Source organism: Typopeltis vanoorti, chromosome 20 (genome assembly GCF_054136105.1).
Source record: "Typopeltis vanoorti isolate ZY-2024b chromosome 20, IOZ_Tvanoo_1.0, whole genome shotgun sequence".
Classification (NCBI taxonomy): Eukaryota; Metazoa; Arthropoda; class Arachnida; order Uropygi; family Thelyphonidae; genus Typopeltis; species Typopeltis vanoorti.
Genome location: NC_143568.1, coordinates 66363400 through 66375921, shown reverse-complemented (window position 1 = coordinate 66375921; position 12522 = coordinate 66363400). Strand labels below are relative to the sequence as shown.

Here is a 12522-nt window from a genome sequence, read left to right as displayed (position 1 = left end):
TTATGGAGATGATTTCATTCTAAAATTTCCCCGATCTAAACAGCTTATTTATGCGTATTCATGTTTTCTTTTTCTCGTTGTCCACCTTCTATTGAAAAGTCTACTATTTGACTCCATGCTGTATTAGCAGTATGTTGAAATATGAAAAAAAAAAAAATCTATCTCCTTCGTTTATTCTTTTCCTTTTCGCATTGAAAAGGAAAAGAATAAACGAAGGAGATAGATATGCCATCTTGCTGTCAAAAACAAGGTACTCGAGTCAAGTACTGTAAAGACTATTGATTACCGCGATTTCAAGAATCATTAGGGGGCCCCAAAGTCGACCCGCTGCATTGATCTAATTTTTATTCGACAGACGTGCTCGTCAACAAAATAGTCTGCCAAATTGTGAAATAAAATCAATGAAAGAATGAGAATATAACATCAAAATATAAAGACTTTCGTATGACACTGTAAAGATTGTATTATTCACCCGATTCTAATCAAGCATTTCATTGTAGTTGTTTTTGGACGTTGCTTAAAATCCTCTAAGAGTCATCTCAATCCGACTATAATGCTCAAGTGACTATAGGGGACACATACCACTCCAAAAGTTCGCATCTCACAACCGACAAATGAAAAGTCATCATAAGAGATATCTTATGAAAGCAACTCCGATGTGAGGAAAAAAAAAAAAAAAAAAAAAAAAAAAAAAAAAAAAAAGATATGAAGCTTTGAAGAAGTGGCAAAGGCAGTGAAAATAAAATAAAAAAATAAAATAAATGCTCGATGGAATGGTTTAAAAATGCCAACTTCTCTTGATTACGTTGCAGGGTATAATTTTTGGTAATCACGATATACATACTGTCAGAGTTGCCGAATCATGATTGGCCATTTGCCCAAATCACGATATACATACAGTCGAATTTGCCAAAAACATGTTTTTTTTTTATTGACCACAAATTTGCATACTATTCAATTAACTATTTTTTTATCGGTACTTTAAAGTGATATGTTGTACATTTCATTTCCCATAAATCACGTGTTTATCTGGTGATATCGATGGTGCATACAAAATAAAAGATACAACTTATAAGAAATGAAAAAAAAAAAAAAATCACAAGACAGCTTTAAAAATAGATGAGAATACTCTATCGAATTCAAATAAGTCAAACTACAGAGGAAAACTACAACAGATACGAAAAAAATGGTCGTTCAGGAATACACGGCTTCGCATGGGGTAAATATTCTTCAATCTTAATAAAACAAGAAAACCAAGTTACTTTCATTGTAGGCGGCTACCACCTACAAATGCAAAAAGTCATCTGCAACTTAAAAACGAAATTCTAGTCTGAGATAAGGGATAAAATGCCATAAAAATTAAAAAACTTACCATCTAAGTATATAATCGTATTAATTATTTTGTTTAATTTAATGTTTCAATTTCCGGTATTCTTATCTTGAAGTTCCTTTGTTTGGTCTATCGTAATTCAAGGTCTCTTTCACCCTTTTATGTCTCAGGTAAATGACACAGGCCTCTCTACCTGCCACGAACAGGTTTTTCCCATTCTTACTTACCCTTCCCATAATACCCTGCTCTTACATTCACCAAAAAATCAAAATAAATTTAGCTCAAGGTTCAAGCCGCTGTTCGAGGCTGTGCCGTCACTCGCTGTGGCACCTTCGGAGCGAAGACGTTTGAATCGAAAACATCGACAATAAACAAACAGAGTGCGCATTAACTTATAAGCGCTTGGTGTGCGTGTGAAAGAGAAGGCAAACTTCGATCCTAATTTCATGATGGGGGAGGTAGCACGTCCATCTTCCCCTGGACTATTTCTCTCTATTTTAAGATGCGTGACTGTAAATTTGTGGATTTAGGAATAAAAAAAAAAAAAATCAGAACCTAAATCATCTTGTATTGGATGATTGGTTCATTTTGGTTTTGATATTAGTTAATTTTAATTGGCTAACTGGTAAACAACCGTCGAACTTTTTTTTTTTTTCATGCCTGAATAGTCCTGAAGAAAACTCCTAACCCTGCACGTTTCTAGTTCTTACTAAAAAGGTATATTAAAATAAAATAAAAAAAGGCGCCGAAAAATACGGCGACATCCTGTTTGTGAACCAGTGAATTCAATGGCCGTATTATTAAAAAAAAAAAAAAAAATACGGAACATCATTGGTAGGAGCACCTTCTGTGGAACGCCGTTGGCAAACACTGAGGTAGGTCACTTAAGTTCATAAAGTTTAAGAATTATGACCTTTGGCGAAAGTTTTTCGGGTTTGTAGTTAGGAAACACTGGCAAACTATCAGTATTTCAGGACCCAGTTATCTTGGGTTAATTCTTCTGGATTTCGACACAAATTTTCTGGAGTGAAGTCGAGTGTATTTGTAGGCCGGGGGGCCTCTTAACACTTTTGGTTACATAATATGTAATTAATTAATTACTTTTTTTGTGATTTCTACATAAAATGGGGGGAAATACACCCGGTTGGTATTAATGTTCCGATCAAACCATCATATTTTGGCTTTAGCTTAAACTTATCTCCTAACAATCCTATTTCTCCAGTGTAAGTGCAATTTTTGTACACAACAGCTTCAAACAGCACTTTTGTACATACCTAATCATGGAAGAAAAAACTGGTAAACAAGTCCACATTAAAAACCCATTAGTAGATCGATTATTGCTCGAAGCTCGACTTGGCCCTGCACACAGCCATATTGGCTCCATTTCAAACAGTACGTTCATTCATCCGAGTCAAGAAAAGGATTCTATTGCGCCTTTTTTGTTATTTTTTATTTTCACAAATCAGATAAACAGGAAACATACGAACGCAGGTTGAGCTGAGTTAGCAATAAGACACACTTGACTGCAGATGAGTGCATATTTTTTCGGTTTCGCTTTCAAAATGCGCTATTATTTTTTTTTTTTATCCAAAGTTAAGTCAGAAAACAAACTCATATCTCCGATAATTCCAAACTGTGAATCCTTAAGTATGGTTATGTCCAAGTACATTTTAATTTTATAATATTTTGACCACATATTCAAAACATTTTAAAACTAGAATAATATAAAATACATTCATAAATAATTCACTTTTCATTTTTGTTTTTTAATAAATCTGTTTTTACACGATTTCTCCAACTTTTTAATGATGTTTGCCCTCCTCAGTAATGTTCTCCAACAGCTGTGATTGGCGACCATCGTTCTAGGCGAACAGATCAAGGCTTAGCTCACAGCAGTAATAAAAATTGTACGCATAACAATTTTTTCTTTTTATTATTGCTATAAGGCAAGGTGGAGATGTTTTGCCAATGGTCGAACAGCGGTTAATGATGCTACTAACAGAAGCACAAGGACACCAGCTTGTCGACTGTAGCAGGACTACAAGCAAAGTTGGAATGGAAGGCAGGCTTAAAGTAATTATTGAAGTGTTTAAGGAAGCTTGCTCATTTTTAAGACGAAGAGATAAGGAATTTCTGTCTTAATACTTATAACCTAGCGCGCCCATAGCTCGCCAAACACGCAGCAATTGCCTGTAGAGGGTGTTGTCATTGATCTGATAATGCACGATGGGTCTCCCTCATCGGGCAAATGTCCTCTTCAAATAACCCCCAAGCAAGAATCGTCTTGAATTTTAAGCGCTTCGAATCCAGGTTAGAAGGATGAAACCGTGACTCGGCGCTACTTTACATCCGGGTCATCAGATGGTGCAACGCGGGGGATGTTCAGTGATGGGGAAAATATAGAAATTGCTTTTAACGTTTGAGGAGTGAAGTGGATCGTGTGGGATCCATTGAGAGCAATTTGGACACTAAATGCTCACCCCTGTGGGGTCATCGCCGTGCTTATTTTAAGGGTTAAGTTTATAATACACTGTTATAAATGATTCTGCAAAAAAAAAAAACAAATAATAAAATTAATTGATCACAAATTCATTTCTTATATTCAAGTGCGTGATTCGTTCTTTGTCCTACACTTTTTCTTTCTTTCTTTTTTTTTTTTTTTTTTTTTCTAAGTTAAGAATATTCATCGGGATGTCGCCTACCCGGGAGTTCCAAGCTCAAACATCTCACATGTCAGCTGGTGCATTCTGCAGACAGCGAAGTTCAAAGTCCTCGCTCTGCCTAAGGGAATTTTTAACCTCCCCTACCCCCTGTTTTTTTCCTATCCCTCCTTTCTCCCCTCAAAACCGGGCCTACTAGTAGTCTGTTGTATCACTCGCCCGCCTAGCGTTCGCTGTGGATTTGCTCGAACACGGCATCCTGAACCGTAGCGACAGATACGAGCGGGCCGTCTGCGAATCGCCCTCATTACTTTTAAATACCGGCGCAGGGACGTGCAAGCCTTTCAACGATTTCGTACGATATTCTACCAGCTAAGAAATACACAAGAGAGAGTACTCACCGATGTGCGAGGTGATGTACAAAAGTGCCAACACGTGCAGGCCATGAGACGAAGCCTTATCCGCAAGCTGCAGTTTGTAACTCGCCATTTGGCAACCAGCACAAACCGAAGTCCCTAGCTACCTAACAATCATCCGCTTAGCGAAGCACTTGTAGAATTTTTACGTGGTCACAAGTTCGTCAAACTCCACTCTTTCTGCAGGAGGTCATACAAGCTAAAAGGAATACTGAAGGTAAAAAAAAAAAAAATAATAACACCAAACGTATAAGTACGACGCGCGACGTACACACACACACTATGCCCGTTTCTCTCACATCGAGCTGGTTTACCCTGCCAACTTCCTTTGACAAGAGTTTGCGATACCAGCGCCACCTTTTATGATGTCGAATTGTTCCATGGACAAAGCGTAACCACAACGATGGAATGTTATGGTCATGTAGCGCCATCTATTGTTCGATAATTACAGAAAATGTGAGTTTGCCATCTCGATTGTGTTTTCAATTATAATTTCTCGTACGACAAATAGGTGAAGTTGTTGGGATGAGAAATGGCGCAGGATTTCGGAGATTTCAACTATATGAGAACGAATGAAAAGTTTACCGAAGATCATACATTTTTTTTTTTCCCTATCGGGTTGTTTAGTTTACAGAATTGAAGACGATAGTAATTATAAATAAAAGGTCAGTCTTTATTTCGTTAGCGTGTCCAATTTTTTTCAAGTATTGTTTGAAGGGCTACAACAGACTACTAGAGTTTGAACGTGTAATACTGCGATTTACTTTACTGTGAAAATAAACAAAAAGATTCAACCTTCAGATAGACAGAAAAGATTGGAAAGAGAGCAACTTCCCTAAACTTACTGTATATATCCAAAAAAAAGAAATTGTATTACCGGCATAAAAGTAGTTCAAATAGCATTAGATACACAAGCGAAGCATGCAACTTACAAATCGATTGAATAAATGGAAGAGGAAATTCAGATAAAAGAGCGGCCTATCTTAGATGCAGTTGATTTGTATGGTTTTTCGGCTACGGTTACGAAAATTGTACGAATCCAACATGAACGCAGTTGCCTATCTACATAAAAAGCATCGATAAAAGGCATTCAGATGAGAAATAAATATTCGATTCACTGGAAATTTAGAAGAATGAAAGATTCGTGAGATACGTTGGTGAATCTGTTAGTAATGCTAATTACAGCAAATAACCAAACCAATAATTAATACTAATTTTTTATTTTCACATTCAAATAATAATAATAATTGGCTTGTTTGATTGCGCGTTAGCGGATCGCTTTCCAATCCAACAAGTTGCGGGTTCGAATCCCGCCGTGGTCGCGAATGTATGTGATTGTCTTTAGATGGGAGATGAAGTTCATCGTCAGCATACTGGAGACCTGAAGGCTTTAAAAAGATCCAGGGTTGATCTCTAAAGCGGGGTTTCCAACCCTGGTCTAAAGACCAAGACTAAAAATTATTTAAAAAATTAATTAAAATAGAAAAAAATGCTTAACCCACCCAAGTAACTTTTCGTGAATGGAAGTCACATAAAAAATAATAAAAATTCCAGTAGAATTGAATTTAGGAAGAAGTTCCATGCTCGGTAGAGATGATATATCGTAATCAAACATTTCCCAAATAGTGAAGATTTCCTATTTAAAAAATAAACAATTTTTTACATACAGTTTAGTGTATGTAATCCAGTCTATACCGAATAAGCTATGAAGGCATTCCAAACATTATAATTTAATAATGCAATAAATAATCCCATCTGGCTAGTAAAATATTGAACATGTTTTGTGGGTGAAACATACTTTTTAGTGCTAACAACGTGCATTACAGATATTCTGAAGTCCACTATAAGCACTGACATGCTATTGGCCCCAAAATTTTTCGACTGTATTTTAGTCAATATTTATTATCGCTAAAACATGAATTTGCCGATAGAGTGTTGCCATTTTGGAAGACTTTTGCTGATAATATAAATAGGTCGCTTTCTCAATAGATTCTTGTGTAATAACTTCATAATTCCTTTTACTGATATATTTCTATTTTAAGAAATAGTTTAAGACATAAATGAGTCTTATGCAGGTCACTTAACTGGTTCCATCACGATATTCTGCAGTCATCTATCTTTCCGTCAATCTAGATGGATATTCGTATGTTCCATGTTTCAAATAACTTTTTTTTTTTTCTTGAATGTCTTAAAACAATCTTCAAAGAAATGCGTAACTTTTTCTTAAACTCTTGTCACTAAGTTGTTTCTCGAGTTCTTATCTAAATGAAGAAAAAACTTCTCCGTGTTTTCCTCGGCTGTTTAAATATCGTCTTAGCCTGCCTATTTCAGGGAGGTTACCTGTAGCGAACGCAATATGACAGGCAAGTTATTTGAGCAGCTGCCTCAGGCTAGGGTATTAGTACTTGCGCCGTTGAATTTGCAGAGGATTTGTTCGCTTATCCAACGTTTTGAACACCGTGTGCGTGTGTATGTGTGTGGCTGGCTGGTGTTTTTCCTCTTTTCCCCCCACTGCTTTCATCTCAATCACTTGAGTCAGAAAAAAAAAAAATCCAAATGCAAATCGATAGCGTACGATGCTTGGCAAAACAATATACAAACGAAAAGTGCAAGTACAAGAAGTATATTTTCTGAATTGAAATCAATAAATAATGTGTACACTAATGGCAAAAAAGGAACCGCGGCTTCGATTTATGGAATTGCCCTATTTGTGATTCCATATCTCTAGAAATTTGAAAACTTCTCCAAACAGATTTGAATTTTCTCGTACTTAGAATGTACTTAAATTTGTGTACTTAAGAATCGCCTGTACTTAAACTCTGTACGTAAAAATCTCTTATGCTTAAAATCTGTGTACTTAAAAGCATGTGTGTTTAAAAACCTCTTGTGATTAAAATCCACGTACTAAAAATATCCCGTGTTTAAAATCTGTTTGCTTACATTATCCTGTACGTAAAATTGTGTACATAAAGCTCATTTGTACTTAAAATCTGCGTTCTTAAAAATATCCTGTACTTAAAATGTGTGTACTTAATTCTCTTGTACCTAAAATTTTAAGTAAGATCTTAAAATTTAGATAATAAATAGATAATAATAATAAATATGATAATAATAATTAAAGATACTTACAATTTTAAGTACACACATTTTATGTACAGGCTATTTTTAAGTACGCAGATTTTAAGTATACCTTAAAATCTATACACCTAACTGTTGAGAATTCTGCTTTGATACAAAATAATAATGATAATAACAATAATTTTATTGCTGTTTTACTGACAATAAAAAATCATCTTATCCTTCAAAACTCTCGGATTCATGGTCTTGAGTTTAGTGTGTCGGCGTGCCTTTATAAGAAATCTTCCAGGGAAGATAGGGTGGGAGGGATTCCCTTATTACCCATTCGTGGATTCTCCTTCGCAACCAATGATCTTTATCTAGATATGTAGATCTATTCGGTGTGATAGTTGGGGTAATAACCAACAGATGTCGTGAAAATAGCCACTTCTTGAATTCTAGCTATAAAAAAAAAAAGAACCATTTAAAAAGAGACCTCGCTTTTCTTGCGTGTCTCCGAGCGTTCCTATAAGAATTTTTCATGGGGAAAAAAAAAGGGGGGGGGGAGGAATTCCCCTAGCCATCTGTGGATTCTCCATTGCTGGTGGAACCAGTGATATTTATCACTAACTATGTTGATCTAGTTCGAGTAATGACCAATAGATGTCGCGAAAAGAGGTAGTTCTTGGATTTTGATTACAAAAAAGAACAATGTGAAATGGAATCTCTCTCTCTCTCTCTCTCTCTGTCTGTCTATCTATCTGTCTATCTTCTTGTGTGTGTGAGTGTCAGCACACCCTATAAGACATCTAGAAAATAAAGGTTGGACTCCTGTTTTTTTTTATTATTTAATTTAACTTAATTTTATTTTTGTATCTGACCCACACGAGAAAGGTCGCAAGACCTCAAGCACATCAGTGCCGTGTGGAGGCAGACTGTTACCCATCCGCGGATTCTCTTTGCCTCTAGAATTAGTGATCTTATCACTAATTGTGTTAATCTATTGGATGTGATAGTTCGAGTAATGACCAACAGATGTCGCGTAAATAGCCACTTCTTGAATTTTGATTAAAAAAAAAGAGAACAATTTAAAGCTTTTAATCTATTAACCGGAATACTTTAACCGCTCACGGCTGTGTTCACTTCAGAGGACCCCAATATGAGAAAGGTTTGGTTTTTGGCATCGCGCCAAATTTCTCCTCTGCTAGGATACGACACAACAACTTCAGATGCTCAATTGTATTCTTATTTTATCGCATAAACATGAGCATTTCTCTACCGGTTTTATCCTTAGCAAACCCCCGCCGATGTGTAGAGGAAGCGAGATATCTCTAGACTTCATCCATAGAGGAATTTTTACTGCTTACTAAAAAGTTGAATGCCGAGCATCTAAACTAGAGATACCATCTTTTTTTTTTTTGTGAAAAACAAACAAACAAAAAACACGGCTCTTCCATTTAACAATATGTGCTTGGATGTCCCTAGAACATCAACATTGAAGAGGGTAATTTGGTCAACACAGTTTTGCTTTCTTGTAGATCGAACGTTGGTTCCTTAACAAGCTCTGGTACCTACGGGATAACACAAGCAAGACATAAAGTCATTGGATATGCTTCGGCTCTTGTTTTTCTTTCGTTCTTTCTTCTTGCCGTTGATTTGTATCATGATGTGAACTCGGGTCACACTGAGTTTCTCCGCTTTCTTTTCTCCTATTGCCGTATGTGTGTGTGTGTGTGTGTGCACGAAAGAGTTGCAGGCAGTGATAGCAACAGACAATAGACACAAATAAAGGAATCCGGGAAAGACAAGCCAATTGTTTTGTCACATTAGTTTCCTAGTAACACGGGAAAGGTGGGCTAATTTACTACGAGCAACAGGACTGCTATGATTATGGTGTTGTATGTTATTTATGCACGAGGAGTAAATAACAGCTTGACAGGGATACATGCATTAAAAATGAATGAATAGACATGGATTAGTACGCACCTAATCCATGTCTCTTCTGAAGCCATTTTGTGTCAGTCTCTTAAATGTTACTGATTAGGAAGGGGGGGGATAGGAAAAATAATTATTTAAAAAAAACAAGTATTTTGATATCAGTTAAAACTCTATTTCAGCACATTGAAACATAAATATATTTGTCTCCATTGTTGCCATAATCATAACTTTTTGTTTTACTATATTACACCAATGCGCATGTGCTGTGTTGATTCCTAGAATGTGAACTTCCGGTTTCATACTATAGACGTTAAATTTTTTTTTTTTAGCTTTAGACATATATGCATTGATCTCCATTGTTGCCATTAAAATAACAATGATAATAATAACAATTTTTAGAAACAAATTTGTTCCATGATTCTCTGTCATTTTTTGACCTCTTTTAGCTATGGCTCATATTCTTTTATATTCTATTTCATCTTCCAATCTTTTAATGCTTAACCATTTATGATAAGCTTCTTTTTTTCAATTTGAGTATTTCTTGATTGTATCATCCCATATCTTCAGTTTTTTTTCTTTAATTGAATTTTTTTGGTCTTTCCTAAGCTTTCATTTGCTGCTGCATTTACTATCGTTTTTATATTAAGCCATTCTATTTCTATTTCTTCATTTTGTTTTATTTTATCTAAATATTGGTTAATTCTTTGTTCATATAGTCATTGTACCTTTGTGTCATTCATTAGTCTAATTTTATAAAGAAATGTTTCAATTTTTCTTTCTGTTCTTGTTACTTGTAGCCATTTAGGTGGTAATCTTAATTTCATTTTAACAAGGAAGTGGTCACTGCTTATTTCATATCCTCTGTGAACTCTAACATCTAGTGAAAATTTTGATGTCTTTTCATTTAATATGAAATAATATAATATTGATTTCCATCCTCTTGCTGCCCAAGTATATTTATGTATGTCTTTATTGTTTATAGAAGGAATTCATTATTTTTAGATTATTATAAACTAAAAAGTCAATCAATTTTTTACCATTCCTGTTTAGAGTATGTTCTCCATGTATTCCTATATTATTATTAATTTTCGTGTTTTCAATTCTTGCATTTAATTCTCTTGCTAATATTACATAATTATTTTTATTATTTTATTATATATATATTTTGTAACTGATTATAAAATTCAATATTATCCTGTTCTCTTCCTTCTTCTGAGGGAATATAAACCAATTATTGTAAAATAACCTCTAAAGTCCTCTTAAGAGACGATAGCTTTTAAGGCCGGAACAAGCCACCACTCTAGGCCTCAATCCTTGACAGGCATGATGATGATGATAACACTTTTTAATATCCATAATAATCATAACTATTTTTTAAAACAGTTACGTTTTTAGCATTAAAGTTAAATGCATTTGTGTCCATTGTTGCCAATAATAATAACCTTCTTTAGTCGTTTCAAATCATTGGATACATAAACCCGATGTTGCTAATGGTTATCCAATCGCATTACACAGAGAAACCACGTGATCTGCGATGCCTATCATATAATAATTCTTACAGATCTTCCATACCGTTTTATCATCGGCTTTATTTCCGTTCTGTATCACAACCCACTCTTGCCAAAGGAATCGTAAAGTCGCGCGCATTACAATTATGTTGCGTAGAATAAATGATGATGGTGATTAGTTCTCATCTTATTTCCTTTTTTTTTATTTTTTTCCATTATTAAATATTTGCCTCATCGGCATTTTTCACACACGCCAGATCACTTAGTTTGTGTAGAATTTCTCCATTTAATTAACCCACTTCCCATTCTTCACTTTCGCTTCGATAAAGCCACAAAATGGACTATGCAAAGGCAAATGAAGATAGACAACCAATTATTTAACGTGTTACCAGAAAGATTCATGACAAAATATCGCCAAACATCGCCAACTGCAACGAATAACGATTTAATAAGGGGGGTGTATCGATTTATATACTTTTTTTTTTTTTTTCCCCCAACGTTAAGTTCCCGTACAACTCCCAGTTGCTCATATCTGAAAGCAGCTGATAACTCCACTGTGACGTAATTACATACGGGATCTTCGCTATTCAATTTATTCATTTGGTTTCGTCTCCTTACTTAGGGTCCATTGAAGAGTAAACGAACTCATCGATCAAATGGATGCTCCAGAGTATGGAGGAGTCTTTTGTCTGCCACGGAGTGGCGCTGTCTGTGAATTAAGTGATTACGAAAATAAAGTAAATCGCTTTTCTTTCGATTCTAGAAGCATTCGGATGGTTTAGTCCTCACCGCGTTAAAAGACTGTCTGAAGACGTAGGGGATCGAGTGGAATGCAAGGTTACGGATTTCGTCATGGATTTTTTTCTCTCTTTTCATATATCTCCTTGACTATGTCTATCTGAACAAACTGTCTTTCTACTATCTGTTTACAGAATCACAATTTTTGTCTTTCATTTTTTCTCTTTCTTTTTCTTACCAACCCCATTAATATGTCAATATTACTTGCTTTTACAATACTCTTAATACGTAACATAACAGCAACAAAAAATACCAATAACTATTAACTAGAAACATCAGTCAAGTGCTTCTAAATGGTCATTGTGACGTTTTTAACGTCACAATCGTACGTCACTCAACAATGATAGTGAACCTTTCTTCATTGTTTGTACTAAAATGCATACAATTAATTTGCACCAATGAAGCGTGATAAACTGATATTTTATGAAAGGCCCATCTATTTAAACCTTTCGTCGGTTTGTGCTAACTTCGTACACTTATTTTCACTTTTAAGGAACTGTGAATATTACATTTAATTTTAAATTACATTCACTTCCATAGAAAGTACTTTTTTGTTTGTTTTCATTATGAAGCCTTCTTATGCGCGAGAATTTCATATTGCTTTCACAACATTTACTGAATATGAAATTACTGTATATAACGGGAGAGTGGTCATAATGTTTAGACTGGACTGTGTGTCAATAATATTTATAAATATTTTTATACAAATTATGAAGATCCAGGCGATTTTGTTAAAAACATTGCCTTTGTAAACTTTGCTTTCCACGTGCCGTCCTAGCATGAGTTACAAGATTAATTGCATCAAATATTAATTA

At 35.0% G+C, this 12522-nt stretch overlaps 1 protein-coding gene across 1 annotated transcript in view; it reads right to left on the bottom strand.

Moving 5' to 3' along the window:
* Positions 1-4689, bottom strand: part of LOC150095530 (receptor-type tyrosine-protein phosphatase epsilon-like) — an 858461-nt gene extending 853772 nt beyond the window's left edge. Inside the window, exon 1 of the mRNA XM_090410701.1 lies at positions 4392-4689. Within this exon, the coding sequence (XP_090266827.1) occupies positions 4392-4479 (88 nt within the window). The 5' untranslated portion in view covers positions 4480-4689. The remainder of the gene's footprint in view (positions 1-4391) is intronic.
* Positions 4690-12522: the final 7833 nt, after the last annotated feature.